The following is an 18,536-nucleotide window of genomic DNA, read 5'->3' on the forward strand; positions in this document are numbered from 1 at the left end:
CGATTAGGCTATAGTAGTAATAGCTTAGGTCTAAAGACGGGAATAGCAAATACTTATGTCGAGAATCGAGATTCTGATATCGAACTACGTGTTTCATACCTTGTAGATGTGGAAAGAAATATTACCCCGACAAGGCAAGAAGCGCGCTGCCGCTCGAGCCTCACGAATATGTACCAGGCCACTCAAGCTATAGGCCGTTGGATCGTAGTGAAGACAACCACTATTGACGACAGCCAGGTCAATACTGGCGGGGCCGAAGAGTCAATTCCCACACCCCAAAAGGGCGGGCCTTGGTCTATGGCACAAAGCGGATACACCCGAACTGATTCTGGGGAGTCTGAAAATCCGCTTGCGTGGAGTCCTGGGACATATCAGCAGCGTATCAGGTATACAGCAGGGCTTGTGGAGGATATGAGTAATACTCATATTGAAGATCCTGGCTCTGCGAGCACGAGCGCAGTAAAAGGAAATGACCGGGCCGATGCCTCGGGGTTAGGAGACTGGTGGGACTGGTACTGGAGCGCCGAGTACAAGTGCGAGGCCCGCCATCACAAACACATTGCGGTTACAGGTGGCTGGAAGTACGAGTATCGTTCTGCAGATACAGCTCCCAGTCACGCTGTGCTCGTACATCCCTTATGCCGTGCGTTGAATCCTCACGCAATCTCTCGTGCATCTGCAAGCCACGGATGTTGCCTGATTCCAGGGATCGCCACAGCTTCAATACTCCGTTCTCCTGATGCCATCTTTGAACCCCAATCCAAAATACGAAACGTTGCCTGTTTGGATGGCTCAAGCCTGACATCACAGTGAAATCCGCTAGGAATCACTACCGTTGAACTGGCAGAGTCCAACTCCTCAGCCACACTATCTGTGTGTTTGCCCTTATCATGTCTGAGGCCTCGTTCAATCACACTCTTGTTCTCTGCTAACCACCAAACCCAGTGTATGTATTTCCGTGGTTGCGGTTTGCATTCTAGTCTTGGCCAAAGTTCAGGTTCAATCTCCGTCTTCTTTACTGTGCCAAAAGGCTGCCATCCAAAGTGAATAATGTCGGCGCCATCTCCTAGTCGGAAGTTGAAACGATGGCGGAATAAATCGGCCCTCGGAACCTGTGCATTCTGACTTAGGTAGGGACCTGAGCCATCTTCATCGAAGAATGACTGACGCGAACCAGTCCAGACAGCAACATCGGGATCTGGACGCGCCCAAGAGCCATCATAAGGCTGTTCTTCTAGAGATTGCAGATATGATCTAATCATATCTATTACCTCAGGACAGCCACAAAGGAACATGCCAAGCCATAACGGGGCAAGTCGCGGCCGGCGAAGCGCGAAGATTTTTGCCAATCTTTCTATGTCGCCAGTCTCGAGGATCGGCGAGATCATTTGGTGTATTGAGCCAAGCCATGAGCTAGCAAGATTACACTGGACACCTGGCTCCCAAAAAATGCTCCAGATTGCAGAGCCTAAATATCGTGGGCTTATGCTTAAGGTCATGAAGTATGGAAGGTCGTTAACAAATTCTCGAATGCGTTCTGAAGCCGCAGCGCGTATTTTCGGATGTTCAGCGATTCTCGGCATAGGAAGTTGAGGCTGAAGATCCCGTTCGTTGTGAAATGGTAACATCAGTGCCGCTAAGAAGGCCGCTGTGGGCTGAGACCCAAAAGGATATAACCCGCAGAATTCGACAAGAAGGTCTGCGGCTTCACTAGAAGAAGGAGGCTTCTCGTTTCCGAATTCAGTAAATGGCAGAGCCGTGGCGATTATGAAGCGAATGTCTCCTTCATAGTGTGCGGTCCAAGGTGGCATACGGCCCTTTACAAACCATCCCGAACTTTGTGCAAGAACAGCGCGAAGCCATCTAACGAGCTCCTTTGAGGCATGGCCAAGATGAATAACAATTTCGCTAGATTGAGGTCTAACGTCTTCAGTGAAGAGAGGTGATGAGATCGTAGATGAATATTGAATGCGTCTCTTCTGCATTTCGAGAAGTCGTACAGATAAAATGTATGACCAGCATAATATGAGTATAGCAAGACCATTCGGAGAATTTCCTGAGGGTTGTTCACCACTAGTGCCGTGACGAAAGTCAGGTCGCGAGGATATCCCACACTTGGTAGGCTTGTCTGTCCAAAGATAGAAAGTCTTCTCGACGCCGTAAACATGCTCTGGATTCCAGATCTCATTATCATCGTGCTTCTGACCCCTACAAGACGTAGGGAGTTCGGGACATGGTACGTGCCACAATGCCCGTCCTTTGATGATCTTCTTCTTGTGCAGATCTTGAGGGAGGGGCGGTACATCTTGCATCAGGATGTAAGGATCTAAAGTCTCCGCTGGCATACAGCCAGATGCCAGAGAATCAGCGCCGGCGACATAGGCGCGCCAGATATTTTGACACCTTAAGAAAGTGCAATTGATCTGATCTGTGCTAGGTATCAGAAGATCGTCCTCACAACCAACAAGCAACTCAACGGGCTCGGGCTCGGAATTTTGCTCCGTTATAGACTCTCCTGTTAAATAACTACTGGCACTGCCTGGAGAAGGCTCGGCGATATCCTTGGATGGAACGCTGACTGCTTTTCCGATAGCATCATGGCCTATTGTCTCCGTCCAGATTGTGCTGCCGTTTGCTTTGCTTTCAACACTGCTTGTCACAAATTTATGTTCCCCCGTATGTATCCAGTGATGAATTCGATCAGTATTGCTGTCCGTCTTACGTTGAAACGTCTCTAGAGGGGTTGGGCGAGACATGCTTTTCGATTCGTGGTGGGCGGTCAAAGGATCTCTCCTGAAAAAGACGGCATTGTGTGGAAGATTTTCAAAGAGTTGCAATGCTGGGAAAGGAGTTGAGGTTGGGTATGGCTTATCCACACGGTTGGAACCCCGACCTTTGAATGTTGTGTCGGATAAGGAAGTGTTTGTTGTCGGAACACATGTAGATATGATCACGTGATAATTGGATTCAAGATAATCTTATGGCGACGTCGCATCAGTTGTAAGGTCTGCAGCATGAAGATCCAAAACCATCCTGTGAGGCCTTTGTCTTCAAGGGCAAAGCTTGGCTCCATTAGCAATGACTCTCGACGTTGACTTGATCCAAGAGCGACTTGCCCAAGTGCTGGAGGGATGATTCTGCTACCCCACCGTACCTACTTACCTATGCTTCCAAGAGCGCTGCTCTTGCCGCCCTATTTACAGAGGTACAGCACCTAATAAGTATCGTTACTTGAGCTATTTTTACGCTCAACAACGTCCCATAGCAGCAAAAGGAGAGAACACTGGGGAAAAGGGTTCCAAAAAAGAAAACAGCGGATATAATCAGTTGCACCCTCCGGGAATCGAACCCGGGGCCAGCGCAGCATGGGAACATGGGAAGCGCTGATTTTACCACTAAACCAAGAGTGCTTGTGACCGCTGGGCCATCCAGGACCCTATTTCAAGTTTATACATTGTCATTATTCACATAATTACATATATCAAACAATTTGTTGCGGCTCTCTCATGGTTGCTTTAGCGAGGCTCCTCTGACGTGCTGTACTGTATCCATATAAAAGCTTTGGCACCCGGACCTTGGAGTAAATAAGTGGTTTAAACAGCAGGTAGATTTCTATCCTTTTCTGGCACACGTCAACTCTATCATAACCTCACCGAAGCGGAGGAACCACTAATGGTTGGCTATCAATCAACTTCTGTGAAGCACTAGACTTTTAGAATGTTCTGCCAATCCCCCGCACTTGTGATGCTAAAATTTTAAACCTACACCTCGCAGTGTTCGGTCTACTCTTCCGCGGGACCTCCTTTGTACAGTAGAGCCTCTTGCATCTCGACTTCCACGGACTTCCCTCCCTATTCCACCTCCCCAACACCCGAAAAGATGAGTGCGAAAATAGAAAAGGTCATCGTGCGATTACAGGAAAGGTAATACTACAGTTTCCTTCCCTCTGCTGTTTGCTGACTTACCCCAGAATTGCTGAAGGACAATTCTACGAAGCCCAACAGCAGACACGAGTCGTCGCCGCGCGCTATGTGAAGCAGGAGAACTGGGAGGCCGCAGTCGATATTCTATTCAATGTGGCACAGTCGCTGCTGAAGGCAGGCCAGGGAGGGAGTGGTGGCGATCTTGGTATCTTTCTGATCGATGTCTACAAACAAGCGGCACTCAAGCCGGACTCGAGCAACAAAGGCAGGCTTCTAACGCTACTACGACAATTCGATAGCGAGGAGCCTACAAGGAAGAAGTTCATAAGTGAAATGATAATGTATGTCCGTTTTCTCAGGATGGCGTTCAAAACTGACAACTGGCAGATGGTCTGCAAAGTACGGCGAGTACCCCGCTGGCGAACCAGACTTGCACCATGTTGCGGGATCTTTATACGCAGAGGAGCATGACGCATATGAAGCTGAACGACATCTTACTCTTGGAACGAAGGACTCCCCGGAGATATTTGCGAGGTTGGAATACGAATGGTATACCCAGGATGATTCACATACGGCCGCACTCTATGCTGCTCGAGCGGTCTTTCCCTACCTCCTCACTGGCAACGTCCGTGATGCTTCGAGATCGCTCAGACTATTCACGAGCAGATTGACTGAGGCAAATAAGAATTTGACTGTTCAGGATGTCAGTAGTGGTAGTTCAGACATCAGGATATACCCAAGTCTGCCACTGCTGAACTTCCTTGGTTTGCTGCTACTGGCTGTGCAGAAGGGTGGTGCGGACTTATTCCAACGGCTCAAGACCAAATACGCGGCTCAAATTAGGGAGGCGGGCACATGGGACGAGGCATTGACTTCCGTAGGAGAGATGTACTTTGGCATACAGAGACCAAGACAGGGTAATCCTCTCTTCGATATGATGGGAAGCATGTTTGGTGGAGGAGCTGGGGCTGCGAAACCACAACCGAAGCGTGTAGGAGGGTCGGCCCCTGTGGCAGAAGGACTAGACTGAATTGCTATGTCATCCAATGCTTTATGCAATCTGTAAATGCCTGGGTATCTTCAACGCCGTGAAATGCAAATTTGACAGAGGGGCTGCTGTCATCGAACAACAGGCTCTTCCTCCGCTTCATACATCCAATTGTCCTCTGATAACATCGCAACCTTGGCTCGTAGACTCGCTCTTACAGCTTCGAGTAATTCTATCAACTATCAGTCTCGGTATCGTGATTCTTAAATCAAAACTCGCTCACCTGCAGGTTCACTAGGAGCTCGGTTTCTGTCTCTCTGGTGATGTTTAACAGCTTCTGCTAGCCTTTGTCTCTCCTCTGCGATTGAATCAGCCTTCATAATTCCTTTATCGTGTACGAATAACAGACTCTCATCCTCCTGCGCATCGACCTGTCCTCCCTCCTCCGGCTCATCTAAGGATTGCATAGGCGGATCCCCGATATCAAAGTCCCCATTTTTATCCCTTATGACAATATCCGAAGTCCCTAAGTCATGCTCATTATCTAGTCGCAACGTCTCGGCGGAGGTAGAGGTTGAGCTGGTTGTGGGGCGGCGGCTTAGATGCTGATGGAATAGATTGCGACGGACGCCCGTAGAGCGACTGTTTGTCGTGCTAGAGGATACTTGTCGTCTTTCTGGCATTATGTAGGTATGTGGTAAAGAAGTTAGGTATTTCTCTTAGGGTAGAAAACGAATGCTGAGTTACGATTGTAGGAAGATCGTTATTTGTTGTGGGGGTTGAGGTTCAGTCTGAGGACGAGGCTCGCTTGACCTGATGGCGAAGAGCCTCGCTCGGCCTTGCTGGTGGGGTAACGAAGCCTCCTCCTCAGTCCAAACTCCAATCCCTCTCCGTGATTCGCGGATATTCAAACCCTCAGCATGTTTCTACTTCGGGGTATGCATCATGAGTAGCAGCTTTGAGATACAGCCCATCGGCAGGTTCGCTGGGCCGTGCGCCCCAGTCAAGCGTCCAAGGGTACGTTCTTGAATAATTCCTCAATATTTGTGTCTCCTGATCAGAGCGCATTTGATACAAGTGACAATAATAAATTCACGACCTCATTTTCCCTTTGGTATTCTCCATAGCAGTGTGATGGAGACCCGTTGGGTTGATGACCAAGTGGTCTCTCCTCCAAATCTCAGATTTCTAATTCAAGGGGAGACTACGAGTTGCAGAAAACTCGAATTTTCTGAATCCATGCTAAGCCCATATCCAGGAAATAGCATGCTTCTCATACGATGATAAACACCAATTTTTGCTAGATGATTCGTCCATCAGATACTATTATCCACCTACCTTGGGGGCCGATCTCTCGAAGGGCTTTGATACCTTCGAGAAGTTAGATGACTCCGGGGATGATCATCTCGATAGCTTATTGAAGACTATCATGGCCCATGAGCAAAAGACGGGAAGCCGCGTAGAGGCAAATATCATTACTTGGAGAGGGATGATGACCAAGGTAAGTGAACGAGCCTAGCTATGTCTGTGGAGCCACGGAATAACTGACATTTACATAGTTGATGTCGGCAATCTTCAGTGATAGAGATGGGTAATGGAGCTTGATTCCCTCATTGAAATTGATTCATGGTCGCTGACCGGGACTTAAAAGCTTTGAAATGAACGCCACGCTTTTCCAGGTGGGACTCCCTTGATTTGATATTCTTCAAAGAGAGCTGACATGTATTGGTGAAGGGAACCATGTATGCAAACTTGGATGTCTTCGATTTATCTTACTAATTCAAGCAGCTTCATTGAAGAGAACCACGAGTACAAACTCAAATCTCAAGCAAAACAGTCGCAGCAAGTGCCACAACCTGGCAGGCCATCGCAGGATATGATGAGCTTTTGGGGTCAGCATACTAATCTGTCTAAATTTTGGGCAACGACTAACATCTAAAGGCTACAAATTCGAGACTTTATGTTTGTTACCAGACATATGGGCCAACACCTCTCGAGAATATATCGAGGGCCGAGAGAACCTTATTGTCAATAACCACGCCCAGTATTGTTCTGTTGTAAAGACCGGGATCGGCAACACAGCACTGATTCTAGGTGGAGAAGTGGATGCCGGTAAGTAAACTTACTAGACCCTTTACCTACGACTAATTTTCAAAAGTATGGGACGTCAAACCTTCAGACGGTAGCCCTGTGAACTGGGTTGAGCTAAAGACCAGCGCGGAGATTCGGAATGATAGGGATATGGTCACTTTCGAGCGTAAACTTATGAAGTTCTGGATACAGTCATTTCTCCTTGGCGTACCCAAGATTATCGTTGGATTCCGGACACAGGATGGGATTCTCAAGAGGATTGAGGAAATCGATACGGCTTCAATACCTGGGACTGTGAAAAGGGCTGGAAAGGGTACTTGGGATGGCAATATGTGCATCAATTTTGCTTCGACCTTACTTGAGTGTAGGTTCCCTCCTAGGCTCTCTAAACCTCCCTGTACATGCTGCTGACATGAGTATCAGTCTTGAGGTCTACGATAACTGAAGATGGAGTTTGGCGAATTCGAAGAAGAGAAAGGTCTCCTGTCATTGAGGTGTTCCAGATCGAGGAGGCTGGCCATGGCGAAATTCTCACCGACGAGTTCATCAATTGGCGGATAAAGCTAGCTCTGGATGGGAAGTGATCTTGTGAAAGGCCGTTGGCTCTTTATCGAAGATGCGAAAGAAAAGGTGGCAAGCTCATGGCCAGGGAGATATGCATCTGAGGCAGGAAATAAGTGAAAAGCGATTTGTTATTTCCGCAAAATGGCCGGAGTTGGCCGGGGTATCATGAAGCGAAAACGAAACCCCAGACTATATGGGTCCTGTAGCGCAGCCGATACCCCACGGACAAGAAGTTGACATTGCACGTTTCGTGGAGAATGGCCGGCCCTTTTCCCACAGTTGGGCCTGGAGCATCGCGGAGAGAGGGGGGCTAACTTGTCTTTCCCGTGTGTTAGATACATGCAGATTCAGATTCTTGAATGAATAGGACTCAGTAACGTCTTTGCGAACATTGTGACTTTTGTGCCCCAACGACATGCCCCAGTGCTCAATTGCTCCATCTCGTGAACCGGACTCCGACTCTCCGGGGCACCACATGTGGAGCTGATTAGCCTTTGAGCCATCCCATCTATTGTTCGATTTGCTGCACAGAGAGCTGCCGCAATCTCATCCCGACATTTTATATCCGGCTATTTCCGAGCATTTCTCAACTTGGCCGGGCCGAGTCACCTGCATCCCTTACCTTACATATCAACAAAAAATCAGCTCGAGATGCGGGGGGCGGCAACATACAAATTCTGGCATGTTTCCTGTGAATAAGATAGTAAACAATACAATTCTAACCTAACCTTCAAGCTCGCGGCATCCAGCAGTCAAAATGGTCCCAAACCCCGTTGCGCGTTGGTTCCAGGGACAGCCTCAACGCAAATTCTCGTGAGTCACGCATCGACTTCTTCCTATTTTCTCTATATCTGATATATTATTTTGAATAGCACTCATCCAGATACCTCATTCCCCATCGAAGTAAGGAAACAGCTTCAGACGCAAGGCCTCACACCTCCTAATGTCGAAAGCCATGCTCTCCAAGCGCAAAGATGTCAGTTCTTCCCCCTAAATCTCTTCGCCCCCACCTTTCATTCGCTCATAGCACCTAGGTCTCAAACAATTGGAATCGAAAACCAGTCCAATTGAGAAGTACATCTACTTGAGTAACTTGCGAAATACCAATGTTCATCTCTTCTACCGTCTTGTTATGAGTAATTTCACGGTAAGTTCGTGCAGATGCGAGGGCACGTGACCCATGCTGACGGCTGGCTCAGGCTCTTACGCCTTTAATATACACGCCCGTTGTTGGTGAAGCTTGTTTGAAGTGGTCCGATATATATCAGCATCCAGAAGGTAACCGACTTCGATGGCATGGGAGCTTGTGATTCGACGCAACGCTCTCGCAGTCATCACACTCCATGCCTAATAGAATCCAAGGGTTTTGCTAATGCGTATAGGTCTCTACCTTTCGTACAAGGATCGAGGATCTCTAGCAAAGATACTCCAGAACTGGCCCCAATCACAAGTTGAGATCACCGTGGTTACTGATGGCTCACGCATCCTGGGTCTTGGAGATCTAGGCATCAACGGCATGGGTATCCCAGTTGGAAAGCTTTCCTTATACACGGGATGTGCTGGTATCCGACCGGAAGTCACCTTGCCATTGACATTAGATTTGGGAACAAATAATGAGAAGCTCTTGAATGACCCGTTTTATATGGGTTCTCGAATGAAGAGAGTATCTCCCAAGGAGGAGGCCGAATTTATGGATGAGTTGATGGAAGCTTTGAACAAGACGTGGCCTGGGTAAGAAAATGTCCCCGAGGTTGTCTTTTGAAGAAACTAACGAAATCCAGGATCGTGGTTCAATTCGAAGATTTCAAGAACCCATGGCCAGCGTTGGAGAAATATCAACACAAATTTGCTTGTTTCAACGATGACATCCAGGGAACTGGGGCGGTGATCTTGGCCGGAGTCATGAATGCACTGAAGGTGACTGGTGTGCCGGTCAAAGATCAACGAGCGGTATTCATGGGAGCTGGCAGTGCAGGGACCGGTGTCGCAAAACTCATTGCGGAATTCTTCATGAAGGAAGGCCTGACTGAAGATGAGGCACGGAAATGCTTCTGGTTTGTAGACAGCAAGGTGAGTGACATGCACATTTGGCCCGGAAATTTCATTAACCCATGTGGAATTAGGGATTGATCACAAACGATAGAGGCGACAAGCTCGCCGAGCACAAGACTTACTTCTCTCGCGATGACAACCAAGGAAAGCAGTTCAAATCGCTCAGTGAAGTTGTCGAATATGTCAAGCCAACCATGATCATGGGAATGTCAACAATCCAAGGAGTCTTCGATGAGGCTATCCTCAGAAGGATGGCCGAGCTCAACGAACGTCCTATCATATTCCCGTTGTCAAACCCATCCAGCCAATCTGAATGTACCTTTGAAGAAGCCATCAATTTCACAGATGGACGAGCGGTCTTCGCCAGTGGGAGCCCGTTCCAACCGTATACCTACAATGGCAAAGTGCATATGCCAAGTCAGGGAAAGTAAGCTAAATCCGAAAATCTCGAATACAGCAGAATTTTATATACTAACCATATCAGCAACATGTACGTCTTCCCTGGAATCGGTCTCGGCTCTATCCTGTGCAAAGCCGTCCATATCACAGATGAAATGGTGAGTATCCTCAAACCTATCCCTTGCAAGATTCCTCTACTAACGGACATCAAGATATATGCATCGGCGGTTGCCCTCAACAAAACGACTAACGAGAAGGAGCTCGAGTCAGGCATGCTGTACCCAGAGATCACAAGAATTCGGGAGGTCAGCGTGACGGTAGCACGCGAAGTGATCCGTCAAGCCCAGAGACAAAACCTTGACCGGGAAAAGTCAATCATTGGTTTGAACGACGCCGAATTGGATGCGTGGATTAGGACGAAGATGTACGATCCCGCTGCTCACGTTGAGGGGCAAACATTTGCAAAATTTCCCGGAGGGAAGTCTCTTCTTTAGATGATAAGATTCGCTTCGATTTATTGTAAGATTAGAAGACAGTGGTTTCGGGGTATATTACCTAGATACTAGGTAGAAAAGTTTGGTCATCTGACCACATTCAGTAATGTGAGTTCAATGGATACGGAGTTTCGCTTGCTATAAAAAAAAAGTTCCCACGAGTGATAGGGACACCAAAAAACAAAGGTATCATTATTGGCACAACAATTTCCCAACCCAATTGACAGAACAAAAAAAAAGAGAGCTAGAAAAGGCGCAAAAAATAAAAATAAAACATTTGAATGTGACCAGGCTGGGGCTCGATCCCAGGACCTTTTGCGTGTTAAGCAAACGTGATAACCAACTACACCACCCGGCCAGATAGGAACCTGCGGATCCAAGTTCCTTGGACGCCGATTGTTAAAAAATCCTTTTCTTATTTTCTAGTCCTCAGTCTACTCAGCTCAGCATTCAACCAGGATTATGATATTGTAATGAAAACACGTAAAGTAAAGAGGGAAGTTAAAGGAATAATACTTCTGTTGAGGAGTGCTGGACTAAGGTGCTTTAAATGCTGAATCTAGGTATGTCCGGAAAAGAAGTGGTCGTCGAAGCAAATAAAGCACCTCACCAAGTTACGCGGCAGACTCACGAATTGCTGCTTTCCTGAGGTATATTGAGATATTATTTTCTATAATAACATAGCGGTAAAAATCATTACTGGTTAGTATACTTCCATATTAGTGAAAATCTGATTCTTGAATCAGTCTACATGTTCAATAGTTGGTGGTTCAGGTATTGCACAGTATCCAAACAGGAAATCATTAGGTCTAGCTGTTTTGATGCTTTTGTAAGTTCTAATTAGGATCACATGAGACAATAAATGCATACGCCAAAGCGCGAATATGTTGTGTACAGTATATCGCAACCGAATCGATAGCATTCCTATCTTCCTTTACGGCAGCTGAACCCAGATTAGTACATGGCTATACATAGCAAGAACATTCCCTTCATGGCTTCTCAGTCCTTGTCATTTAGACAGAACAGGTCTCCAGCTGTAAGCCCAATCCTCGTCTTTTCCACAGCAGATATATCGCAACCGCCAATCTCATGTCTGAAAATCCGACTATAGTTAGCCGCGCGCTCCTCCATCTCAGTCATATTTACTTTCTCTCCATCCCAGGTAAGTAGCGGCATCTCTACCATGCTAGGAAGATTACCAGAATTTGGGAGGGCGCTAAGTAACGATTTGGTAACAAGTGGTACTTCGGTGTGTTTGAGTGGATGAGCTGGGTCAGCAGTGAGATCGGCACTGAGATCGGGAATTCCCATATCAGACTCTTCGGAATATTCTTCCGGCAGTTGATAGAGATCGTTGTGGAGAGTGACCAGTGCATCTAAATTCTCAAGATTAGGATAGAGGGTCCAGTAACCCCGTGCACGTGATAACTGCAGGATATGCTCCAGCCAAGATGGGAGAGTTTTGCTGACAAGCTTCCCATTCAGCGTGGTTGGAGTCGGCAGTGTATGTTGAGAGGTGAGCGAGTGGGTCACGAAATCGTGTAGCTCAACCCATTTATCACCAAAATATAAGGCCGCATTGCTGTTTGGCGTCTGCCAAAGAAATGGAGTGATATCTGCACCACTTGGCCCATTTGTTGAAGGTGGTGTGAACCCGGTAGAGTCATTGATATACGTAGAGGGTAGATCAAGGCTGATACCTAGTAGATTCTGATGGGCATCTACCTTGCTCGCAGAATACTTGTACTCGAGCATGGTGTATTTGAGGTAATGAAAGAAAAGGGGTGATAGCTCTGCCTGGGGTGAAAGGACAAGAACATGTGACGATGGTGGATCCGCGGGCCAGAAAGATTCGAGGAATCTAATCGAATTCTCTTCTGCTGTAAGCCCATGTTGCGGGATCCGACGATGAAGCGTCAGCAGATTTCCAGCGTTGTGGGCGAGATTCGGTGGCCATTTGAAGTGCTCAAGATAGCGTCTTGTAGGTTCCTCCACATCATGAGGCAGTTCAATGGTCAGTCTGGGCGGGACAGAGGAGAAGAGATCAGCCCTCTTCAGAGACTCAAGTAATCTTATCAAAGACCCAGAGGAGGACGGCGGCGCATGCACAAGTATATCAATGCTAACTTTATTCCACGCTGCCAAAGGTATCAGTACTCGTGTTCTCGCCAAAGGACGCTGCTTACTTACCACTCAGCGATGCACTATCCAGCAGTGTAACCCACATCAAATTCTGTTCCGCGTTGTCAGGCATCTCAATAACCGTCCGTCCTAGAGCGTTTGCGCGTCCCATCAAGCCCCTCAGGAAAAAGGTATCTTCTTCCCCAGATCCATCGATGAAAGTTGCTTGCGGGTGCACAAACGTGTTTATGTGGTTGAAACCTGCTGAACAACTGACTTCCATGCGGAAGTCTGAACTTTCAGCAGAGAAATCCGGTCGCGCATCTATAAATGGTTAGATATACCTAGAGATATGTATGATTCAGCGTGTACCGTGATATATGATTTTGCACTCTTTCGCAACACCGTTTATCGATTTCAACATATCCATCGATATATCATCCCTTCCCATGAAAGCAAAATGTACATCATTTCTTTCTCTAATCGCCATCTCACAGGCTATAGGTAGGAGTGTCGAGGCACTCTTCAGACTGGCCGCCGCAAATAGCTGCAAATGATTAGCACGAAGTATAAACAGGAGCCGCCCAGAACTGACCACATTCCGATTGATCCTTTCCGGGCCCTTAGCCTTCGCAAACGCGTGCAACGATGAGGCAAGCTGGTAGAATTTGATTGGGCCATTGTAATCGTGCTGCGGCATCTCTGCGGTTTCCTCGTGCCCATGGCTGGGTGTGGCACCCTCACTGACTGAAGGCGGCCGCCTCGAACCAGCTATTGCAGAGGACTTTCCCGGCGGTTCGCCGTAGTAAGGTCTTGGCCGTGGGTTTCTGAGGTCTGTTGGCATATTCTTGAAGAAGTAGAAGAGTGCGACCAATGCGAGAACCACCAGCGCTGCCCGTTTCATACTTCTGCGAGGAGGGCCGTGAGGCAATCGGCGCTGTCTCCAAACATGGCCCAGTGTATTCTTCGTTCCCGGCTTATGATCATCATCTCTCTTGCCCAGCTCCTCGTCCCCAGGAAACAATCGTGGTGGGAGAGGCATTCTGGTGCGCTCTTCCCACGCTCCTCGAGAGCTTTATAGTACTGGAGCCATGCGGATCAGGTTATCGACATTCCAACGCAAAATACCCGAACAGAATGGTGTCGGGTGTAATGAAAGATGAGCCTGTAGGTTCCTGTAAGAGTTTCTAGAGTAGAATTTATCAGTATTATGGGCACCTAGGCTGTGATCAAGATAAATAAACAACAAAGACGTGACATCGAGCTTGATGAGCGCGCATCGACATAACGCGGAGCTAGCACCTTAAGGTAGGTAGGTTGGCCTACCGTACCTAGCCTCCATTCACTTGACTTGAACTCCATTCGGCCTCAGGCACAGCTTCAAGGGAACGTCTGCATTCATCAACCAAGGCTCATGTACCAAACCAGCCACATTCCTAGATGAGAACACATGGATGGATGCATATTTACACGTCCGACATGCTGTATGAAGACAACTTTGGTATTCCCACTGGAAACCCGGAATATGAATGTAGGCAGTAAGTATACTTACTACGCTGTGCATACAGCTCCAGTCCGACAACATCTTCGCCCGTACTAGGTCATTCTATGTTGTTCTTCTGCTATTGTCTGCATGCATGTCCACAAAAGTCGAAAGAAACTTCTATTGTTTTGCTTCTACTTATTGAAAGGGTATTCTCCATTCAGAACAAAGACCCTATCTCTGTACCAGTCTCGTGCGTTTCGATGAAAACAGTCAGCTTCTTTGTTTAACCCTAAGTGAACCCCTTTCCGCTCGTTTCTTGTAGGAGAATCAAGGGATTTTCTAGAATACCGCGTTTTTCGTTACATGCGGTCTTTGCCATTTAAGTATATTAACCCATGGAATGACTTTGGAATTTGACACACCCCAACACTTACATACGGTCAACGAGTTCCGATGTTCCCACCGAACCTGCCGTCAACAGCAAGCGTCCTCTCAGGGAAGAGAGACTCCCAGAAGATCCATTCTGCAAACTGGGCCTCCAAATCCAGAATGCAACATGTGGGCACAAGTGTTGCTGCATCTTGCGAAAGTCAAGTCCCTAGAATTCCGCCAAAGAAACCATTCGTCCACAACCTCGTGCATCGACCTATCAGGAAATCCACCTACGGCTTTGTCATTCCAGAACCGCAGCCACGTACTTTTGAAGAACTTCATACGGAACGTGTATATCTCCTAGCTTGTCTCCAACAGGAGAATGAAAAGGCAACGCAACTTCTCAAAAGAATCTTACCGTTGGAGGAAATTTTAGTGCTCGCACAGGTATCCCATGAACGCAAAGAAGCCAAGAAAACTCTGGGTTGGTTAAGATATCGTATCAAGGAGACGACTCTTCAAGAGAAGGCCATCCTGGCGCGGCTAGGCCAGTTGTCATACGAAATTCAATCTCGAGAAAGGTGGACCCAGGTTGAAAGCGAGCGACAGCAGCAATCCCAATACGCTAAGGATGGATTGTCTCAAGGGATGCAAAACTTGCAACTCAATACACGGTGGACCGAGTTTCAACCCCGAAAGTACGATTCTATGCCTCATGCTACATCGGTACCGCAGCAGTATCACAGATGCGAAGCAAACACTTCGCAGCCATCTATCCAGAGTTATGCCTCGGAGCCACCTGCTCACAACAACAGCTCACTCGATGGTCTCTCAGAGGGAGAGAATTCGGAACAGCGGATTATGGCAAAGGAAGATGAGACTGTGCAAAGGCCTCCCACGAGTCGTCGTTCTTCGTCTATGAACCGTGCTGAGCCTCCTATTTTGGTCACGGACCCTTTATGCGTATCAATCCCAGGGTCTAAGCGTCACAGTCTATGAAAAGTTCCCGAGAATCGGATTTCGACGACGAGATACGGATGAAGGGCTGAAAATAGATAGCAAGTTGGGTGGAGAGTAGGCTCCGAGCTCCGATCATCTCCTGAGGAACGTGGGAAGGCGAATAGACAAGAAGCTATAGTGGGGCTTTTGTATTTGGTCCAAATACAACACATCCTTTAGGTTAGGGGCAAAATGCTTCACTGTCCCGCTGAGGCGGCTTGGGGGTAAAGGTCAGAAATTGTTCGGGACAGCGAATTTAGGGTCGAGTCTTACATTGTTTATGCCCAGTTATTATTGAAACTCACCGAATTCCCCATCATCAAATCCAAGATCCTCTATCGATCCTGGTTCTTGCGTTTCCACATTCTGATTGAGTCCTTTCTGGGCTCTAACCTCATGTGCACTGGGCGGAGGGGGTAGGAGTGAACTGAAAGATCCGCCACTCGGAGGTGGTGGTAATGAGAATCCTCCAAGCCCCTTGGTCTCCTCGGCCTTCCCCTGGCTCCTCCTGCCTATCCCTTTGCCCCCAATATTGATCTTTATAGTCTCGCCTTCCTTCAAACTGAAATCGAGCTTCTCTGGCACCTTCTCTTTCCCTTTATCCGCCTTCTTTCCGCTGCTATTCCCAGCTTGCCCAATCCCAAGCGTCCTTCGAACCTCTTGCAGTGCAACGCTGAAGTCAAAAGCCTCGCTCCTTTCCTCAAATCCAATGCCCAGAACTGCTTTTCTCCCTCCTTCTCCTTCGACTCTTACAGCAAAAAATCTCGAAGAGTCTAACACTTGCTCGACCACCCCGGGTGTCGTGTACGGCGCAGCAGCAAACAGCTGCCCACTGCTCGGATCCTCGAGTAAAACATCTGTTTTTAGAGTCTCGTCGTTGTTTGCGGTGGGAATTGCAGTCTCTAAAATCCGGACACGGGCAGTAAATATGCGGCGTTTATTGTTGTCCGCAGTCCAAGATGCTGCAACGTAGCCTTTGGTGCTGGTAAGTGGCGGTATATTGTAGACGTGCACTGACGGCGCAACGAAGAGAACTCGTTGGATAGCGTCGGCGGGGAGAGGCCGTCCAGTTGCTGGGTCAATTGTCTCCATGACGTTGAGCAGCAGGAAGCGCGAAAGGGAGGCTTCAGTCGGGACGTTATCTGAACAAGGTCATGGTTATGTGCGCGCCGGTTGTGGTGGAGTGGGGAGGAGGATGAGGTCTAGGAGGGGTTGCTTGCTCCATGTACGGCACCCAGGTGTTTTGCGCGTAGTCGCAACTGTGCCTACCGTACCTATCTGCAATCAATGTGTACCTTGGGGTAGATACCTGAGGCGTAAGGTCATAAGATTACATAATCATCACGTCCGAGCATTTCAGCCTTTCCCGCCAATGGCTCTGGGGGCCGAGACAAAAAGTCGTTCAGCCTCGCTGACGAGCATCCATTACAACAACTGCGCGGTCTTTCGAGGGCAGCATAACACCCTCCCATATCAAGCAGAATGGCGACGGTCGGGGATGGCCCCCGAGCTGGCAAAGCCAAAGACTTCGAGTATGCATGCTTCTCTCGGTCTTTCCTGACAATCTTTTGACAATCGTCACTGACTCCCCCTCCAGCATAGTCGCAACTTACTACCGTCTCCTAGCTGAAGACCCCGATCTCACAATGCCAGTCGCTGCAATTGAGGCTCTCATTGAGCTACTCGTCCAGTCTCGCGCCGTTACCATCTACGAAACCCTCGACCTAGTTAAGACTCAGTCCGATTACCTCAAGTCGCGCGTCCCCAACTCCATCTCCCTATCTGCCGGAACAGACCTTTTTCAACGCTATATTATATCTTCGTTAAAACCCACCAGTACGGGCAGTTTTGAGGCCGTCAGACAGCATCTGTTAAGTAATGGTCGGCTGTTTGTCAGCCGGGCCAAGGCAGGGAGGGAGAGGATCGCGGCGTACGGCAGACACTTCGTAAGAGATGGGAGTGTGGTTCTTACCCATGGCGGCTCAAGGGTTGTGGGGGCGTTATTGGCAAAGGCAGCGGAAGCGAGTGCAAGCGGTGGAAACGTGCGATTCAAAGTTATTTATGTAATGAACGATGCGCGGAGCTCAGAAAGCAAGACGGTAGTCTCGGCCTTAAGGGCTAAGGGTGTACCTGTTGCTACCATATCAGAGGGGGCGGTGGGCTATGCTATGGGAAAGGTCAACCTCGTGATTGTCGGTGCTGAAGGTGTGGTTGAGAACGGCGGAGTTATTTCGAGATTGGGCACATATCAAATTGCTTTGCTAGCAAAGGCTGCGGGCAAGCCATTTTATGTCGCTGCAGAGAGCCACAAGTTCGTCAGACTTTATCCTCTCGGACAATACGACCTTGGCATCGATCAAGAAGTGATTGATTTCAGAACTGAGGATGAGAAGGATCCGGCACAAGAGGAGGGGAAATCGACGGGCACGGTCCCAAAGCCGGAGGAGAAATCAGAAGGCTCACCCAGCTCCCCCGCGCAGCCAAAACAGGCTGTGGATGCTGTTGACTTTACGGTAAGATAGATGGGCGAGAGGTATGAATATTGCTAATTCGTGAATAGCCACCCGCTCTTGTATCAGCATTGCTCACCGAAACTGGTGCGCTGACGCCTAGCGCCGTTAGTGAGGAACTTATCAGCGTCTGGTATTGAGCTGGGCAGCACAGCAGGCAAATCAAGTCTCGAGAGACTGATGGTCTTCTCATAAACAGAAAACTTACCCAGTCGCTGTTGCCGGTTCCTACCTAACGGAGTCAACTGTATTACCTAATCAGGTTTTCGACTCTAACGGCTCTGCGAATACTATGATAGATTGATGGAGGCGCCTATCTCCAAGAATTGTCTATTCGTGTTATATCTAGGATGTTATTGCGACATGGATGTGGGTATGATTTGACGAAGTAGCAAGACTTCATAGCTTTTGCTACTTTAAGTAGAGAATACAAATCCCTTCCTAGGGACCTATTCAAACCTCACTATTGTATCAAGTTTTATGCGTCTATCTTGACACAAGTGTTCAATTGTAGAGAAGCGTCGCAGGCACCTGTAC

The 18,536-nt window shown here is 48.1% G+C and overlaps 9 protein-coding genes across 9 annotated transcripts; 5 read left to right on the forward strand and 4 right to left on the reverse strand.

The window, feature by feature from the left end:
- Window positions 1–160: 160 nt before the first annotated feature.
- On the reverse strand, window positions 161–2,853 carry M430DRAFT_176518 (hypothetical protein). The gene has a single exon (XM_024863717.1). The coding sequence runs from the start codon at window positions 2,754–2,756 to the stop codon at window positions 657–659; it is 2,100 nt and encodes a 699-aa protein (XP_024717771.1). The 5' UTR covers window positions 2,757–2,853; the 3' UTR covers window positions 161–656.
- A 1,026-nt stretch (window positions 2,854–3,879) lies between these two features.
- M430DRAFT_108713 (hypothetical protein) lies at window positions 3,880–4,953 on the forward strand (the record flags this gene model as incomplete). Its single annotated transcript, XM_024861228.1, has 3 exons — window positions 3,880–3,923; window positions 3,971–4,264; window positions 4,311–4,953. The coding sequence occupies 3 exons, from the start codon at window positions 3,880–3,882 to the stop codon at window positions 4,951–4,953; spliced, it is 981 nt and encodes a 326-aa protein (XP_024717772.1).
- Window positions 4,954–5,042: 89 nt separating this feature from the next.
- M430DRAFT_21949 (hypothetical protein) lies at window positions 5,043–5,594 on the reverse strand (the record flags this gene model as incomplete). Its single annotated transcript, XM_024864602.1, has 3 exons — window positions 5,043–5,143; window positions 5,195–5,269; window positions 5,321–5,594. The coding sequence occupies 3 exons, from the start codon at window positions 5,592–5,594 to the stop codon at window positions 5,043–5,045; spliced, it is 450 nt and encodes a 149-aa protein (XP_024717773.1).
- Window positions 5,595–5,856: 262 nt separating this feature from the next.
- M430DRAFT_21950 (hypothetical protein) lies at window positions 5,857–7,586 on the forward strand (the record flags this gene model as incomplete). Its single annotated transcript, XM_024864604.1, has 9 exons — window positions 5,857–5,928; window positions 6,170–6,412; window positions 6,471–6,502; window positions 6,563–6,590; window positions 6,646–6,653; window positions 6,700–6,803; window positions 6,853–7,023; window positions 7,070–7,366; window positions 7,426–7,586. The coding sequence occupies 9 exons, from the start codon at window positions 5,857–5,859 to the stop codon at window positions 7,584–7,586; spliced, it is 1,116 nt and encodes a 371-aa protein (XP_024717774.1).
- A 737-nt stretch (window positions 7,587–8,323) lies between these two features.
- On the forward strand, window positions 8,324–10,511 carry M430DRAFT_21951 (hypothetical protein; the record flags this gene model as incomplete). Its single annotated transcript, XM_024864605.1, has 9 exons — window positions 8,324–8,379; window positions 8,439–8,542; window positions 8,601–8,713; window positions 8,766–8,844; window positions 8,949–9,297; window positions 9,348–9,636; window positions 9,690–10,045; window positions 10,103–10,175; window positions 10,230–10,511. 9 exons carry the CDS (start codon window positions 8,324–8,326, stop codon window positions 10,509–10,511), a joined length of 1,701 nt encoding a protein of 566 aa, XP_024717775.1.
- Window positions 10,512–11,510: 999 nt separating this feature from the next.
- M430DRAFT_30508 (hypothetical protein) lies at window positions 11,511–13,674 on the reverse strand (the record flags this gene model as incomplete). Its single annotated transcript, XM_024865954.1, has 4 exons — window positions 11,511–12,649; window positions 12,702–12,956; window positions 13,005–13,179; window positions 13,228–13,674. The coding sequence occupies 4 exons, from the start codon at window positions 13,672–13,674 to the stop codon at window positions 11,511–11,513; spliced, it is 2,016 nt and encodes a 671-aa protein (XP_024717776.1).
- A 993-nt stretch (window positions 13,675–14,667) lies between these two features.
- M430DRAFT_53156 (hypothetical protein) lies at window positions 14,668–15,489 on the forward strand (the record flags this gene model as incomplete). The annotated part of the gene is made up of 1 exon (XM_024868357.1): window positions 14,668–15,489. The coding sequence occupies one exon, from the start codon at window positions 14,668–14,670 to the stop codon at window positions 15,487–15,489; it is 822 nt and encodes a 273-aa protein (XP_024717777.1).
- A 197-nt stretch (window positions 15,490–15,686) lies between these two features.
- Window positions 15,687–16,581, reverse strand: M430DRAFT_21954 (hypothetical protein; the record flags this gene model as incomplete). Its single annotated transcript, XM_024864606.1, has 2 exons — window positions 15,687–15,706; window positions 15,795–16,581. 2 exons carry the CDS (start codon window positions 16,579–16,581, stop codon window positions 15,687–15,689), a joined length of 807 nt encoding a protein of 268 aa, XP_024717778.1.
- Window positions 16,582–16,896: 315 nt separating this feature from the next.
- M430DRAFT_145552 (hypothetical protein) lies at window positions 16,897–18,482 on the forward strand. Its single transcript, XM_024862956.1, has 3 exons — window positions 16,897–17,021; window positions 17,087–18,002; window positions 18,050–18,482. Exons 1-3 carry the CDS (start codon window positions 16,972–16,974, stop codon window positions 18,137–18,139), a joined length of 1,056 nt encoding a protein of 351 aa, XP_024717779.1. The 5' UTR covers window positions 16,897–16,971; the 3' UTR covers window positions 18,140–18,482.
- The last annotated feature ends 54 nt before the right edge of the window (window positions 18,483–18,536 follow it).

This window comes from Amorphotheca resinae, assembly GCF_003019875.1.
Source record: "Amorphotheca resinae ATCC 22711 unplaced genomic scaffold M430scaffold_11, whole genome shotgun sequence".
NCBI classification, from domain to species: Eukaryota; Fungi; Ascomycota; class Leotiomycetes; order Helotiales; family Amorphothecaceae; genus Amorphotheca; species Amorphotheca resinae.